Below are 16,548 nucleotides of genomic sequence, written 5' to 3'. Positions count from 1 at the left end.
AAAATGTAGGCTTTAATAAAATGAAGAAATAAAAAGCACAAATTGTGCTGTTCAAGTTGCAGGTCAAACAGGATAAGCGCTTTCAGTTAAAAAACCTTCTTCAGATCCTAGTGTGTAGACCTGACTTACTGCTGTTAAATAAAGATCCTTAATTGCTCAACCAATCACATACAGCAATCAGATGCACGCCTTCCTTAAGCCTCCATTTCATTTCTTAATTAGGCTTCTCTCTTTCAAAATAGGTTTAATAGGAACTACTCTACAGAGTAAGTCAGGTCTGCAACCTGCAACTTGAACAGCACAATTTGTGCTTTTTATTTCTTCATTTTATTAAAGCCTACATTTTTTTTCATTTTACTACTTTTAGTAAGACCTTGGAGAGCAGAGGGAGAAAGGCATAGACTGATAGGTTTTTCCAGCTGAAGGATAAAGCATCCACTTTCCAAGCTTTTTTGTGATGAATTCTTGTGCAGAATTTGTCCAACTGATAGTTTTGGGGTGAGGCAAAAAGATCTATGTCTGGGCTCCCCCACTTGCGTGTCAACATGCTGAAGATTTGTGGATCCAGTTACCATTCGTGTGGGTCCATAAGATTTCTGCTTAGTTCGTCTGCCAGAGTATTTTGCTTTCTTGGCAGGAATTGAGCTTGTAGATGTATTAGATAAGTCAAGGTCGTGTTCCACAATGCCATGGCTAGTCTGCAAAGGGAGTAGGAATGGGTACCCCCCTGCTTATGTACCACATGACTGTGGTGTTGTCTGTCTTTATCAGTAGTTGTCCTGGATGAAGATAGTCCTTGAAGGCTGTCAGAGTATTCTGTACAGCTAGCATCTCTTTCTGATTGATATGCAGGTGCATTTGATTTGGGTTCCATTGGCCCTGAATGCATCTCCCTGCCAGATGCACCCCCCCAGCATAATCTGATGCGTCTGTAGTCAGGGTTTGGGTGGCAGGGGGTGGAATGAATGACAGTCCCTTGTTTTGGTGGCAGGCCTCTGCCGACCATAGGAACTCTAGCTGCAGGCAAGGAATGAAAGGAATCATTGTTTCCAGGCTGTGACAATGTTGACTCCATAAGCTTTTTAGGTACCACTGAAGTTTCCTAATATGCAGTCTTGCATATGGAATTAGAAGAATGTAGGAGGCCATGAACCCCAAGGCCTGCAGAATTTGTCTTGCAGATAGCTGGGTTTTTGTGGCCACCTGTTTGAAGTAAGTCATCAATTGAATTTGTTTTTCTGGCATAAGGTAAGTCATCTGGGCAGTTGTATTCAAGCCTGAACCCAGGAATGTAATTATTTGAGAGGGTACCAGTTGTGATTTGTTTTCGTTTATGGTGTACCCTAGACAAGTTAGAAGTCTTTTTACAAACGCCAGATGTTTTAGAAGTGTGTCCTTGTTTCTGCCTGAATTAGACAATCGTCCAGGTATGGATAAATTTGAATATTTCTTTGCCTGCAAAATTCAATTACTGGTGCCAGGCACTTTGTGAAGACCACGGGCACAGTAGATAAGCCAAAGGGCAGTGCAGAGAACTGATAATGCAAATAGCCTGCTTTTAAGCACAGGTATCTTCTGCAAGATTCCCTGATTGGGATATGCAGGTAAGCCTTTTTTAAGTCTAGAGTTACCAACCAGGCATCCTTGCCTAGCATAGGTAGTAACTGTTGGGAGAGTCAGCATCTTGAATTTTGGAATGTTCAGAAATGTATTTAGAATGGATAAGTCCAGAATTGGATGCCATGATTTGTCTTTTCTGGGTACCAGGAAAAGTCTTGAATAAAAACCTTCGCCCTTTTCTGGTACTGGTTGAATAGCCCCCATATTCATTAGGGACAAAACATGTTTCTGGGCCTCTGCCCACTGATTTGGAGGCAGATCTGGCCATCCGTTTGGGATTGGCAACGTGTGGAAATAAAATCTGTATCCCTGGGATACTATATTTAAAACCCATTTGTCCTGGGTAATCAGTTGCCAGTTTCGTGCATGAAGTGCCAGTTTTCCCCCAAAAGGGGTGGCCAAAAGATAAGTGCTTGGTGATTGCAGTGGAAAGTCATTGAGACTGTTTACCGTAGGAAGGTGCCTTGTTACTTCCAGATTTGGAGGTGGAGGCACCCCATTGCTTTGTTATTTATGTTCCTTGCGACTGAAACCTGGAGCCTTTGGAATGTCTGGGTTTGACCTCAGTGGCTCTAGTGGGTGCTGGAAAGGACCAGTTCTTAGTAGGCCAGTGCCTACTGAACCTGGGTGGCTGCACTTGTAGGAAATCTTTTACAGTTTGCATAGATTTAACTTTATCTTCCATCTTTTTCAAAACTTCTTCAGCCTTATTACCACACAGACTGTCCTGTTGTAAAGGAGCATCCAACAATTTTGCTTTCACATGATCAGGCAGATTTTGCTCCTTGAGCCAAGCATGCCTTCTTATCACAGATCCAGTTACAGCAGCCCTGCAAGAGGCCTCCAAGGAATCAAAACCACATTGCAAAGTATGTTTTACAACTTGTTCAGCTGAATGCAATAAATCCTGCAATTCTTTATTTTCCACACAGTCAGAAATCAACATCATTTTCTGTTTAAGTAAACCCATGACATGCTGTTGATATTTAAGCATATGAAATTGACAGTTTAAGGTCCTGATTGCCAAGGTTGCAGACGTGTAAACCTTCTTACCCCATCTATCCAGTGCCCTGGAATCTCTTATCAGAAGGGGTAGGATTTTTAGCAATAGAAACCTTAACACCCTTGGGACCCTGAGAAATGGTTTCAGGGTCAGCAGTAGGGTTTTTAAAGAGGAATTTGTGGGAGTCAGGAACCCTGTAATATCTGCCTGACTTACTAGGAGCCAGAAGCAGGGAATCAGGAGTCAAACTGGACTCTGAGAAAACATCATCAATAATGTCTAGAACAGGAGGTATAGCCAAAGGCCTATGCTGAGGAAGAAGAAGGAAATCCCCAAGTCTCTTTTGAGATTCTGAGAAATCCTGACTCTCCCAGTGAAAGTGTTCCCTTAAGATATGCAAAGTTTCTCCAAAAGAAAAATCCTCAGGAGGAGAAGCAGAAGGGATGGCATCTTCTGCATCATAGTCCTCATAAGTGGGAATAGATAATTCCTGATCAGAAGAGGAATCAGAAGAAACAGAAACCTGATCTGAAGATTCATAGTCAGTGCCTTGCCTAGGCCTCTTAGCAGGAGGGGGATGGTTACCCCCTGATCAAGGTAATTAAATCCTCAGCCATTTTGATCATTTGTTTTTTAGGCATTAGGGCCTGTACACGTGGCCCAAGCATAATTTTTTAGACATAGAAGTCGTTTTTCGCCTTAGTTTTGAAGATGGCGTTGGCTTAATATACAAATCTTTAGGCCTGAAAACACCCTCAGAAGCCGGTGCCTGCTCAGCGGCTCTGGACACATCTAAGGTAGAGACATCTGCGGGTTCACTACTTAAAGCATCTCACGGCATACAGGACTCTGAATGGGTCTCAGTAGAGGCCTGCGAATCAAAAGTAGCGGGTATCAGGGGCTGCGAAAGCGCCTCACTGAGTACCAGTGAACCGGTGACTGGCTTAGGAGAAGCTTCATCGTCGGTTTTGGACCTCAACGGTCTGTCTGTCTTTGCATTTTTTAGGTATTCTGGTAGTCGGATTGCTAACCGACGACATTTCTGGATAGTTAAATCTCGAGCCAAAATATTTAGAAGCAAAAATATACCAACGTTTAATAGTGCATTGATTAAATTTAGCACAAAACCGACAGCAAGGCACGTTGTGGTCAGGGCCGAGGCAAGGAATACAGTACAAATGAAAATCCTTATGAGATATTTGCTTCCCACAAGTAATACAATTATTAACTTTTACTGACATCGGTAAGGAGCAAGAAAAAGTTTCCCCAACGGGGTACTTAGCTTTTAGTTGAAGACTTCGGTTCTGAAACTCGAAAAAGTACAGTTTTGTACCTACCATAAATGTAGATGTTCGAAGATCCACATTGCTGCAGTCCTTACACTTGGGTAGTCCGCTGTCCTCGGTCGGCCCGAATATCAAAGTATAAGGCTGACGTCGGTCAAGGCGCATTAGACTGACATCAGGACGTCAGGGTACAAATGCGCATGACCGACGTCATATCCTCAGTCTTTTCTTGCCCCAGATGTCAGAAGACCCTAAAAATGAAGGTCAAAACCAAAAGACAGCAAACACCCAACCAACCACCGTTGCACTCACAATATGTACAATATATACAATATTTACAACCCAACCCACACAACCGCCTCTAACTACAGAGGGGAAGGAGGGAGGGTAAATTGGACTGCAGCAATGTGGATCTTCGAACATCTACATTTATGGTAGGTACAAAACTGTACTATGTTCTTCATCTCACATTGCTGCAGTCCTTACACTTGGGTAGAATCCCAAAGCAGAGGAAAGGGAGGATGGCAAAACTATAAGGAAGCAGAAGCTGCCAAAATGCCCTGTAAAATAGCAGTGGCAAAACCAGCCCTAGATTTAGAGTAAAGTGGAAGGTGATAATGCTTAGAGAAAGTATGCACTGAACTCCAAGTAGCTGCCTCCAAAATATCCTTAGTTGCCACCCCTTAAAAAGCTGTCAAGTGGCAGTAGCCCTAGTGGAATGAGGCCTAATCCCAGCTGGAATCTCCTTGCCATGATGGGAATAACAGAAAGCAATGCAAACCCAATCCACTTAGAAATAGTTTGTTTTGACACAGGCTTGCCCTGAGAACCCAAAGCAAATGAAACAAATAACTGCTGAGACTGCCTGAACCCTTTAGTTCTGTCCAAATAATATCGCAACTGCCTGTGCACATCTAAAGTATGCAAAATCTTTTCCCCTTTATTTTGGGGATTTGCATAAAAAGTAGGCAAATGAATAGTTTGGTTTAAAGCCACACTAGAAACCACTTTAGGCATAAAGGAAGGATTAGTACGTAAAGATACCCTATCCTTATGGAAAATTAAGAAAGGCTCAACCGCCATAAGGGCCTGCAACTCAGAAACCCTTCTTGCAGAGGTAATAGCCAACAAAAAAGCAGTCTTCCATGATAAAAATTTTAACTCAGTAGTAGCTGCAGGCTCAAAAGGTTGTAGAGTGAGTTTCTCCAACACAAAATTGAGATCCCAAGCAGGAGTAGGAGCTCTTCGTGGGGGTCTTACATTCTTTGCCCCTCTAAGAAATCGCTTGAACAAAGGATGAGAAAACAATGGTGGGTCACAATCATAGTGAGCCGAAATTGCTGCAGCATGAACCTTAATAGAAGAGAAGGACAAACCTTTGTCCAGTAACTCAGTAAGATATTGAAGAGCCACACTTAAATTAGGCTCAGAAACATCAAAATCCTTTGCTGCACTCCAAAATAAAAATCTCTTCCATTTATCTGCGTACACTTTCCTTGTACTAGGCCTTCTAGCTTCCAAAATAACATTCAAAACTTGCTGTGGAAGTGGAGGCCCACTACGGTTCAAAACAGAATATGCCAGGCTGTTAGGTGCAGAGAGTGAAGCTTGACATTGAGCAAATGACTGTCCTCCTGAGACAACAGGTGTGGAATCAAGGCAAAGGCCATGGAGGCTTCCGCACCAGGCTTCTCAGTAATGGGTACCAATGCTGTCGAGGCCAATCTGGAGCTATCAAAATCATCCTTGGCTTGTCTTGTCTGGCCTTTAGTAGTACCTTTGGGAGGAGAGGCAGAGGCGGAAAGGCATACACATGAAGATTGCTCCAATTGAAAGAAAGAGCATCCACTTTCCAAGCTGTGGGATGAAACCTTTTGTGCAAAACTTTGGCAGCTGGTGGTTTAGTGGAGAAGCGAACAGATCTATGTCTGGAGTTCCCCATGACACTGTCAATTTCTGAAATACATGAGGATCCAATTTCCACTCGTGGGGAACCATAATTTGTCTGCTCAACACATCTGCTAAGGAGTTCTGTGCTCCGGCAGAAACCTTGCCTGAAGATTTAGCTGTAAACTGAGAGCAGTCTCCCACAAAATCATTGCTTGCCTGCATAGAGGATAAGAATGTGTTCCGCCTTGCTTGTTGATGTACCACATGACAGTTGTGTTGTCTGTTAGAATCAACACCTGCCCTGGAAGAAGTAAATCCTTGAAAGCTATTAATGCAAACTGGACTGCTAACATCTCTTTCAAGTTGATATGTAGATGTTGTAGTCTGGCAGGCCACTTGTCTTGTATCCACTTTCCATTCAGATGAGCTCCCCAAGCTTTGTCTGAGGCATCTGTCGTTAGAATCTGACTCGCCTCTGGCCGGGTCACAGAGAGTCCCTTGTTTAGGTGACATTCCTGAGCCCACCACAACAATTCCTTTTGAATGCAAGGTATTATTTGAATGACAGTGTCCAAATCCTGGCAGTGCTGTGTCCATACATTTTGAGATACCATTGTAGCTTCCTCATATGCAGTTTGGCATTGGGAAGCACCAGAATACAAGATGCCATGAACCCCAAGGCTTGAAGGACTGTCCTTGCAGTCAGCCTGGACTGATGAGACAACTGATGAAAGTAAAGGGAAAGATTCTTTTGTTTGTCCGGGGTCAAAAGGCCATCTGGGATGCTGTATTCAGTCTCACACCCAGAAAGCACATGTCCTGAGAGGGTACTAGACTGGACTTTATTTCGTTCACAGAATACCCCAGGCATCTTAGCACTGCTATCACATAATCCAAATGATGAAGAAGCTCGTCCCTTCCTTGAGCCAGAATCAGGCAATCGTCCAAATAAGGATAGATCTGTATTCCTTTTAACCTGAGGAAAGCTATCACTGGAGCCAGAACTTTCGTGAACACTCTGGGCGCAGTAGATAAGCCAAAGGGCAATGCAGAGAACTGATAATGAGAAGTCCCAGCTCGAAACGCAGATACTTCCTGCAACTCAGTCTGATAGGAACATGAAGGTAAGCCTCCTTGAGATCCAAAGTTACCATCCAATGATCTTTGCCCAGCAGAGGTAAAAGCTGCTGTAACGTCAACATTTTGAACTTGGGAATGTCCAGATAAGTGTTGAGGATAGATAAGTCCAAAATTGGTCTCCACGTGTTCCCTTTCTTTGGTACTAGGAACAGGCGAGAATAAAATCCTAGGCCCACTTCTGGCATAGGGACCGGCTGTATGGCCCCTATTTGGAGTAACAGAGAAATTTGCTTGTGAGCCTGTATTCTTTGTTGAGGAGGAACGTCTGGCATGCCTTTGAAAGGAGGCAAGGTATGGAAATAAAACCTGTAACCGTGGTGTATGATATCCAATACCCATCTGTCTTGGGTAATTAAACTCCAATTTTCTTTGAAAAGTGCCAACCTTCCTCCCAAAGGTGCTGCCAGACGAGAAGGCTCTGGCAGCTGAAAAGGTAGGTCATTGGGTCTGTTTACGAAAGGACTGACCCCTGCCCTCACCAAGACTGTGCAGGAGAACTCCCTGTTCTAGGCCTGAAAGAGCCCTGAGCTCTGCCCCTACCACGCCTAGATCTACCCCTAGACTGGGAATCATAAGAAGGATACGTCCACCCCTTAGTAGGCCAATTTCTACTAAACTTTGGAGGCTGAACCTGCAAAAAATCTTTAACAGTCTGCATAGACTTAGCCTTGTCTTCCATTTTCTTTAAAACTGCCTCAACAGGAGAACCAAACAACACATCAGATTGTAAAGGAGCATCTAAAATCCTTGTTTTAACATGGTCAGATAAATTCTGATCCCTCAGCCAGGCGTGCCTGCGAAGAACTGACCCAGTGGCAGCCACCCTAGACGAGGCCTGTACAGCATCAAAACCACATTGCAAAGAATGCTTACCCACCTGTTCAGAAACATGTACTAAATCTTGTAACTCTTTACACTCAATACCCTCCGCCAGAGCATCTACCTTAGACTTCAATTGAGAAAGGAGATAATTTTGGTATTTCAACATGTGAAACTGGCAATTCAAAGCCCTCATAGCTAGGGTGGAGGAAGTATAAACTTTCTTTCCCCATCTATCCAAAGCCCTGGCCTCTTTATCTGGAGGAACCGGATTTTTGACAACAGAAGCCTTAACACCCTTAGGCCCCTGACTAACAGTTTCTGGGTCTGCCCTAGGACTCTTAAAAGATACTTATGAGCTTCAGGCACCCTGTAATACCTGTCCGGTTTAACAGGAGCAGGAGGCAAAGAATCAGGATTAAGGGAAGCTTCTGTAAACACATCTTCCACAACATCCAGAACAGGAGGTATAGCCAAAGGCCTATGCTGGGGTAAAACAAAAATTCCCTAAGCCTTTTCCTGGAATCAGAGAAGTCCTGACCTTCCCACTTAAAATGCTCCCTCATGGAATGAAGAGTCTCTGAAAAGAAAAATCCTCAGGAGGAGAAGCAGAAGGAGTAGAATCATCCACATCAGAATCAGAATAAGGAGAATACTCCTGCAAGTCTTCAGTCAAGACTCAGAAACATCCAAGCCTGCTCAAAACTCCCTAGCTCAGGTTCCACCCTAGGTCTCTTATCAGGAGGGGGCAAAGAACCTCTAATCAAAGTAATCAAATCTTCTGCCATTTTAAGCATATGCTTCTTGGGCACAGATCCTGAAGAACTAGGGGTGACACCAACCAAAGCTAAACCTGGCCTGCCTCTGGGAGAAGCCTTGGAAACAGAAGGAGAGGGCCTAACCACCCTGGGAAGGGAGGGGAGCACAGTAACCTGAGAAGCCCCTTCAGCCTGACCTGCCTCCTGAGAGGCCACATCTTGCAATAACAAAGTCTCTCCCTGGGACTCCAGAGAAACCTCCGGCAGAACCACCGGCACCACCAACACCTCTACAGAACCGGCGTCCGGACGGCTCTTCAAGCCTAGGCTTAACTGCTTTGTCCTTGCGCTTCTTCGAAGAAGCGGGCGTCGGAGCATCCGACGGCATTTTATAATTGCACCGCTTCCCGAAGACTAACCTGGCACAATCTAACCTTCTCTTTATAGTGCGCTTATTGAATCTAGCACAAGAGCGACACCCAACAACGTCGTGCTCAGGCCCTAAACAAGGAATACACAAAGTATGGTAATCTCTATGCGGTATCTGTTTCCCACAAGAAATACAGTTATTCACTTTTTCTGACATCCGGTAAACCACTGAGGCAAGAAAAAACTAAAATATTCCCCAACGGGGTACTTAGCCAACTTTGACTCGGTCTGAAACTCCGAATTCGAAAAATTTCAGAACGCCGAACGGCACTTGCAACGCTGCTTCTGCATCGGACCATGCGGCAAAAAAGACTGAGGATATGACGTCGGTCATGCGCATTTGTACCCTGACGTCCTGATGTCAGTCTAATGCGCCTTGACCGACGTCAGCCTTATACTTTGATATTCGGGCCGACCGAGGACAGCGGACTACCCAAGTGTAAGGATTGCAGCAATGTGAGATGAAGAACATCAAAAATTTCAGGAGTCGGCCAACCGGCACTTGCGAACTGTTTCTGCTTCGGGCACTGCGCGGCAAGAAAGACTGATGTAATGGCGTCGGCTGCATGTTTTATACCCCTGACGACCTGACGTCATGGAAGAAGGGACAGCAACTGACGCAGGACCCAAGACTTTGTTAATCAGGCTGACTGAGGGCAACCTGCCAGCAGATTACCCAAATGTAATGACTGCAACAGTGAAACACGAAGAACATCTGGTGTTGCTCTGGGATGAACCTGGGCTACTTATTAACTACAACTGCCCTTACTGTTTGAATTCCAGATGCAGTCTGAAGTAGCATGACTTAGCAGCATACACCTCACAGCTATTGTAAAGGTAACGTTTGCTGAATCACCACAATATGTTAGAACAAATTCTGCAACATTCAACACAGCTGATTTAGCAACATGGACAATTTCACTATTTGGAATGTATGCTTTTGACAGTGGGGGACTAGCACTTTAGTATGAGGATGTTAAGAAGGGTAGCACTGCAGTATGAGGATGTTGTGATGGGTAGCACCGCAGTATGAGGATGTTATGAAGGGTAGCACCACAGTACGAGGATGTTATGAAGGACAGCACCGCAGTATGAGGATGTTATGAAGGGCAGCACCGCAGTATGAGGATGTTATGAAGGGCAGCACCGCAGCATGAAGATGTTACAAAGGGCAGCACCGCAGCATGAAGATGTTACAAAGGGCAGCACCGCAGCATGAAGATGTTACGAAGGCCACACTGCAGTACGAGGGTGTTATGAAGCGGAGCACCACAGTACGAGGATGTTATGAAGGGTAGCACTGCAGTACGAGGATGTTATGAAAGGCAGTACTGCTGTATGAGGGTGTTACAAAGGGCAGCACTGCAGCTATGAGGGTGTTATGAAGGGGACTGGATGGATTTGGAGGACTGCAGTGGATAGACACTGCGATTTATGAACTGCAGCAGATAGATCAGAAGATCTTTTAATTAACAGTGGACACAAAGGAAGAATTTACCCTTCGGCCACCCTAAGTAAGTGGTCATGCTGCTCGATACTTTAGGACTGCAGCTATACAAGGCATCCCACAGGGTTTACTGTCATACATTATATTGTGGGCACAGAAGAATTAATACAAACAGGGACAGAAAGCTGATCTAACCAGAGTCAAGCTGAAACATTCTGCTTGCAAGTTATGATCACAGTGAAGCAACACACATCATTTTAAAATGATGACAGAAAAGCAACAAACGTCATTGTACGTGCACACAAGAAAAGAATCAAGTTAGTCCATGAAGTTGATTTTGGTTTCTCACAGCAAGGTATGCTTCTGAATTAATATGGATGGTGTAAGCCTTCTATAAGCAGCACATTATTTTGCCAGCTCTGACAAACATGTGAGACTGAAGCAATGTGCTGTACTTGTGCATACATGTAAGCCAGCACAAACAGTGTGCCAAAAAAATCAGAACTTCTAAAAGACCACCCTGTATCATATACAATGTTGAGCAACATTGGCAAAATTACAGACGTGCAAAAAATTATTACTCTAAACTTAAATTAAAATACTGCCTTAACAATACACTACTCCTAACATATATGTCAAGCATACCCAAATACTTACATTGCTGGACCCAAGATACAATTCAAAACAAACTGAAGGAAAGATGGACACTTGAAACTTTCTTAGGATAACAACCTAGCATCAAAGTCTACACCTGGGTCTTTCCACCCTTGTCAATTAAACTCTGTCTTTCCATACAATTCTTATGCTTAACGCAAACATGTTGAAAGAGGTTCTCCAGTTTGATTCTCATCCGGGATGCCTTCTGTGTGGAGTCAGCATGTCCCCCCTGTGTTAGTGTGGGTTTCCTCCTGGTGCTCCGGTTTTCTCACATATTTCAAAGACATGCAGTGGGTGGACTGGACACATTAAATTAGCGATAGGAGACTGTGTGTGTGTGTGTGTGTGAGTGAGTGAGTGTACATGTGAGTGTGTGGTATGGAAGAGCAGCTACAGCAGGGTTCAACACCCAGCAGTGTGAAACGTGGCTCTAGATGATTGCTGAAGTGACACCTAAACCCCATATGCATAAATGGGAAAATTTCTGCTTACCATATAAATTAGGTTCTGGTCCAATGACAGAGGCAACAAGCTTTTTTGTTAAACTGCTGCTCTGGTAACCTGGGATAAGAAAAGCACCATATTCTGCTTTTGTCACCAGGATCCATGTTCTGCTTTAAATGCCTAATGCCTGAAGATAAATTAGGAAGACTAACCCACAGAGTAGTAAAAATGTAGTTAAAGTAGCCATCCCACTACAACAGTGTTCAGCTCTCTGTCCTTTTCATGGTCTTAGGATGGTTGTATAAAAGCAAGCTAGTTGTCTACGTACTACTAGTCAGCTATAGCAGCAAGACAAGAACACTGAAGGCTCAGCTGGTGAGGCAGGGGTACAGTTTTAAGGACTACTCTATCTACCTGGATCAGGGACACAGGTCTGCGTAACATGTTTATGACTTCTGATGACAGTAAGTAGTAGAAGAGCTACCATGTGTGTTACACAGAGATACAAGACTATGAAATGTACACTACTGAGAGCAATCTGCATCAGAAGTATCAAACTAGCAAGCATCTAGCTAGGCAGAATGATGGTCTATTTTAACTGCCCACTATATGAGGCTATTCAAACAATGACATCTCTTGTGAGGGTTTCAACAGAAGAGTCTTCAAAGAAGCGATTTGGGAAATACGGATACAAATACAAGATGCAGTAGGGTCAATGTACAAAGCTACTGGAAAAATATGACAGTGGTTCAGAATAAATAGATGGACATATTGGTATACGCTGGTGGGGCCAAAAGCAAATCTGTCCTTGTGTACTTATACCTACACACTCAACAGAACATAAGAGGGTTGCAAAGGAGTGCAACAGCTCCATGATAATGTCATTGCTGATCTTCGCTGCACTTGAAAATAATTATGCATTACAGTTGTGACTTTTCAAAACTTACTGATTGTTTCACAACATCAGCCCATTCTGGAGCCACTCCATATTCTGGATTCTCTTGCAGAAATCGACAGAGGTCCTTCAGAGGAGGTGCAAATGCTCCACCAACCTAAACAAAACAAAACATTTAAAATAAGGCAATAAAGCTACAATAACATACATTATACACACTACAGATCACTTTAGATCTCCATACCATATATTTTCCCCTGGTTATCGAACTGGATGTTTAGTTAGCCTACTACTGCTGTGGATTTCAACCTATGAAGCAAACCTTTCAGGCTTAGGAGTGCTGTTAAGCGGTGGGAAGCTAAGCTCACGAATAAGGAGCTGTTATTTTTGAATAATACCTTTTTCCCCACACTGACCTTCCTGGTACAGAAGCAGGACATCCAGTGGTGTAGCAACTGATCCGGGTTTGACTGGCAACCCAGAAAACAAAATTTTAAAATGGAAGAATGACTTGGAAGACAGTGGCTTGCTATCTCTTCAAAGCTGCGTACATATCAATAAAAATTAAATTTAAACAAATTCTGTATAAAACAAGACAAACATCCAAAAAAGGTGGTGGTGGTGGTGGTGCTATGTATAGACGTTTCACAGGGAAGCATAGAAATGAGCAAGAATGTTTCACTCACTGGTATCAATAAACACACAACCACATGTGACAAAACTAAGCTAGTAGAAATGCAAAAGCCACCATGTTCACCTCTATCATCCAGCTGGCACCAATGTCTGACCATCAAACATACTATGCCAATATAGTTAGGCGGCAGTCTCTGTACTGAATTAGAGAAAGAAATAAGAATGGCGTAAGAATCAGTGGCTATAAGAAACTGCTAAGTGAGCGAAAGGCAACAACCCTTCTGGTAGATTATAAAGTGCGCCCTCTGGGTGAGAACAGAAACCCAAATGATTCCCACACAAGTCTCTGTTCTACTACTAAGTGCACAATTAGCTTCTTGCAGAAGCAGTCCACAGGCACCAATGAATGTCCTAATTCCTTGCATGCCTAATATCTTACATGAAACAAATGGAAAAAAAATATCTTGACCACGTCACTTGTCTTATTATTCAGGTTTTCCATGCCTCCTGTGACGTTAATGGACACACAGGTGCCTGGATAAATGGCAAGTCTTTTTTCAGGCAACTATTAAAATACAAGTCAGTCCAAAACTTCAGACTCTAAGACTGAAGCATTATGGTCAGTACAAGGAAATTAAACGATGACTAGGGCCACTGTGTCAACTGCACTTTCAGATGTGAAGAGCATGCCCCCTCAACATGACTCTAGCAGCAAGCATATTAATGAGAAATGCAATAGAAAGCAAATAGGGAGAATTACCTTACCCTTCTTACAATTGCACCTTATCTGATACTGAAACACATAAGGACAGGGTGGCAGCCATGAAAACGACACTAACAGTATAGTGATTGTGACACACCAAACAGGAAGGAAGGATAACTAAAAATCAGAGCACACTTTATTCTTCATTTAGCAATCATGTTAGTACACCTTTGTCATTCTTTGTCACACAACTGTGAAAAGCATTAGTAAAAAGCAAACTGAAACAACACACTTGCTAAAGTTCCTGGTCTTGATGGCTACCTTTCATCACTCAGCCTTCACTCCAAAGTCTGGCACCAGAGGTGTTAAGAGACCAAATAAAAACATAAATTTTAGAGGTCCACTGCTGTGAGGAGCAAATGCTGAGCAATCCATCCAGACAACTCCAAATAATCAATAGACTTATTTGCCCAGCATCAACATGACAGCTAGAAAAAAAGCGGACCTAGCATTCTTTGTACATGAACGAGGCACGGCATCAAACTTCTTAAAGCTAACAATGAAGGGAAAGATTAAAGAGGATGGATGCAGTCGAATTTTGGGGCATCAGGATGGATAAATGATATTAAATCAGTGAATGAAAGCAAGCTAAGAAGATTAGAGATGAATAAGGATGCAATTTCTTTACATTTCTACATCAAATCTTAAATATACAGTTACTACTCACAGGTGAGAATACGGATTACCAGTTTAAAAAAAAAAGTCAAATGTGCTACAGTTGGGGCTCTGACCTTTGTACTACAGACGTCGGCCTTAAGGTTCACAATTTCATGAAAATGGGCCTTATTCCAAATGGCCAAAGTATACATCAAAGATGATCAAAGCACGTCTTTGCCAGACAGCGCAAGCTGACACAGTAACATGCATAACATAATCAGTATCATGCTTTGACAATGTGATCATTAATCACTGTTACTAGCTTAATGGTGCTAATAATTTCTTACTGGAAACCATTAGGATGCAAATTAAATGACTATGGTTGGAGGGCATCCTCTCAACAGTTAAGACTTTTGCCTCATATTTTTGGTCTGTTCCAATCTGAGGACTGAAGTCACATAATAATGACATACATTTGAGTTTCAGACCTCAGTTCCTTCAGAAAACGCATGCTAACACAAATCCTGCTAGTCTTGCATCTTTACGTTTATAAGAGCAACATTTAAAATGTATCCCTATTTTTGGGCCTTGTCTCCCTGTATATTTTAGGCTTTGTCCAGATTTATTGAACGAAGAGGTTGTAAGGTATGAGAGAGCATGTTTTAATTAGTTTGCTTCAGTATGAATAAATACATAGCAAATAAACGTGCATAACCTAATGGATTTGGAGGGGGAATACAGTTAAGTTTGCTTACTACAACAGTAGACATTCAAATACTGTTGCAGTAGTTAGTTGTAATTATATGGGATGTAACCTGCCAAAGATTTGACATCCACCTAGTCTACAAAGCTATAGGCTCCTTCCTTGCACACTGTACGTCTGCTCTAAGTACAACAGTATATACTAGTATAAGAGGTACATACGAGTCCGCCAAATATTAGAGCTTTCTTACTCAAAAGGGAGGCTGAAGCCTGAAGCTCTACATTAACTTAGTCAAAACTAGTACAGATTGTCATCTCATGTCATGTCAGCAGGGCAAAGATATGCCAGGGTACCCTGCCTCAGCCTTGGAAGAGCAGGAATAAAAAAGTAAGGTTGGAGGGTGTTAACGCTTCAACATTCAAACATATACTATTAAGACTGGTAAACTTACACAACTGCACTACATTCTTCATTACATTAGTGTTGCAGTAGCCATCATTTTATGGGACAAATGTGACAACAGAGGAAGAATGGGTAGATGGAGATGGTCCGAAGTCCTTTTAGTATGGCTTTTGAAAATCTGGATCTAGCTCTTGATACTAAGTCTAGCTTGTAGTGCCTAGCAAAGGTGTGTACAGAACACCAAGTAGCTGCCTCTAGGTAGACCTACAGCCCATCCCTTTTCAAAATGTTTCAGAAGCAGCAACAGCTTTGGTAGAATGAGCTCTGACTTTCTGATGGAAGCTTATACCAGGTGAGAGTAACGAAACTGTATCATCTTTGGCAGCCGTCTGGAAATAGTTTGTTTAGCTACCGATTGTCCTTTTCTCTTTCCCATCAAAGGAAAAACAGTTGGTTAGATTTCCTAAAATCTTTAGTTCTGTCCAAGTAAAATTTCAACCATCTATGGACATCTAAAGTATGCAGGATTCTTTCTCCAGTGTTTTGGGGTTCAGGATAGAACATAGGTAAATGAACGGACTGACAAAGTAAACCGAAAAACAACCTATGCCATAAAGGAACAGTTGGTTCTAAGACTTGCTCTGTTCTTGGGAAAAATCAGAAAAGATTGAGTAGACATTAAGGCTTATGATTCAGATACCCATGAAGTTGATGTCAGAGCAATAAGCAAAACAGTCTTCCACGTGAGACACTTCAGAAAACAACTGTCTGCAGGTTCAAAAGGGGAGAATGTTAACTTCTAGAATAAAAAATTAAGATAAGAAGAAGATGCCACTCATTTTCCAGGTGGTCTAACGTAAAATTCCTTTCACAAAATTTTTTAACTTGGAAGAAGAACAACGGGGGACCCAAAGACAGACATGCAGAAACAGCTAAAACGTTTAATTAGAAGTGTATATTAGGCCTGAGTAGAGCAATTACACAAGTACTGAAGAACAAGATGAGCCCTAGCTTGGGATGGATCTTGCCCTCTTTTCATGGCACCAACCAGAAAATCTTTTC

General features: G+C 42.7%; 1 protein-coding gene across 1 annotated transcript in view; it reads right to left on the bottom strand.

The window, feature by feature from the left end:
• The window catches only part of CHD9 (chromodomain helicase DNA binding protein 9), a 2,842,495-nt gene that overhangs the window by 48,522 nt on the left and 2,777,425 nt on the right, over positions 1–16,548 (bottom strand). The window contains exon 38 of the mRNA XM_044082017.1: positions 12,441–12,545. Coding sequence (XP_043937952.1) covers positions 12,441–12,545 — 105 coding nt within the window. The remainder of the gene's footprint in view (positions 1–12,440; positions 12,546–16,548) is intronic.

This window comes from Protopterus annectens, chromosome 8.part1 (assembly GCF_019279795.1).
Source record: "Protopterus annectens isolate FY-2018-M chromosome 8.part1, PAN1.0, whole genome shotgun sequence".
Lineage (NCBI taxonomy): Eukaryota > Metazoa > Chordata > Ceratodontiformes > Protopteridae > Protopterus > Protopterus annectens.
The sequence above is the reverse complement of the archived record's forward strand: the minus strand, read 5'-3'. Positions and strand labels throughout refer to the sequence as shown.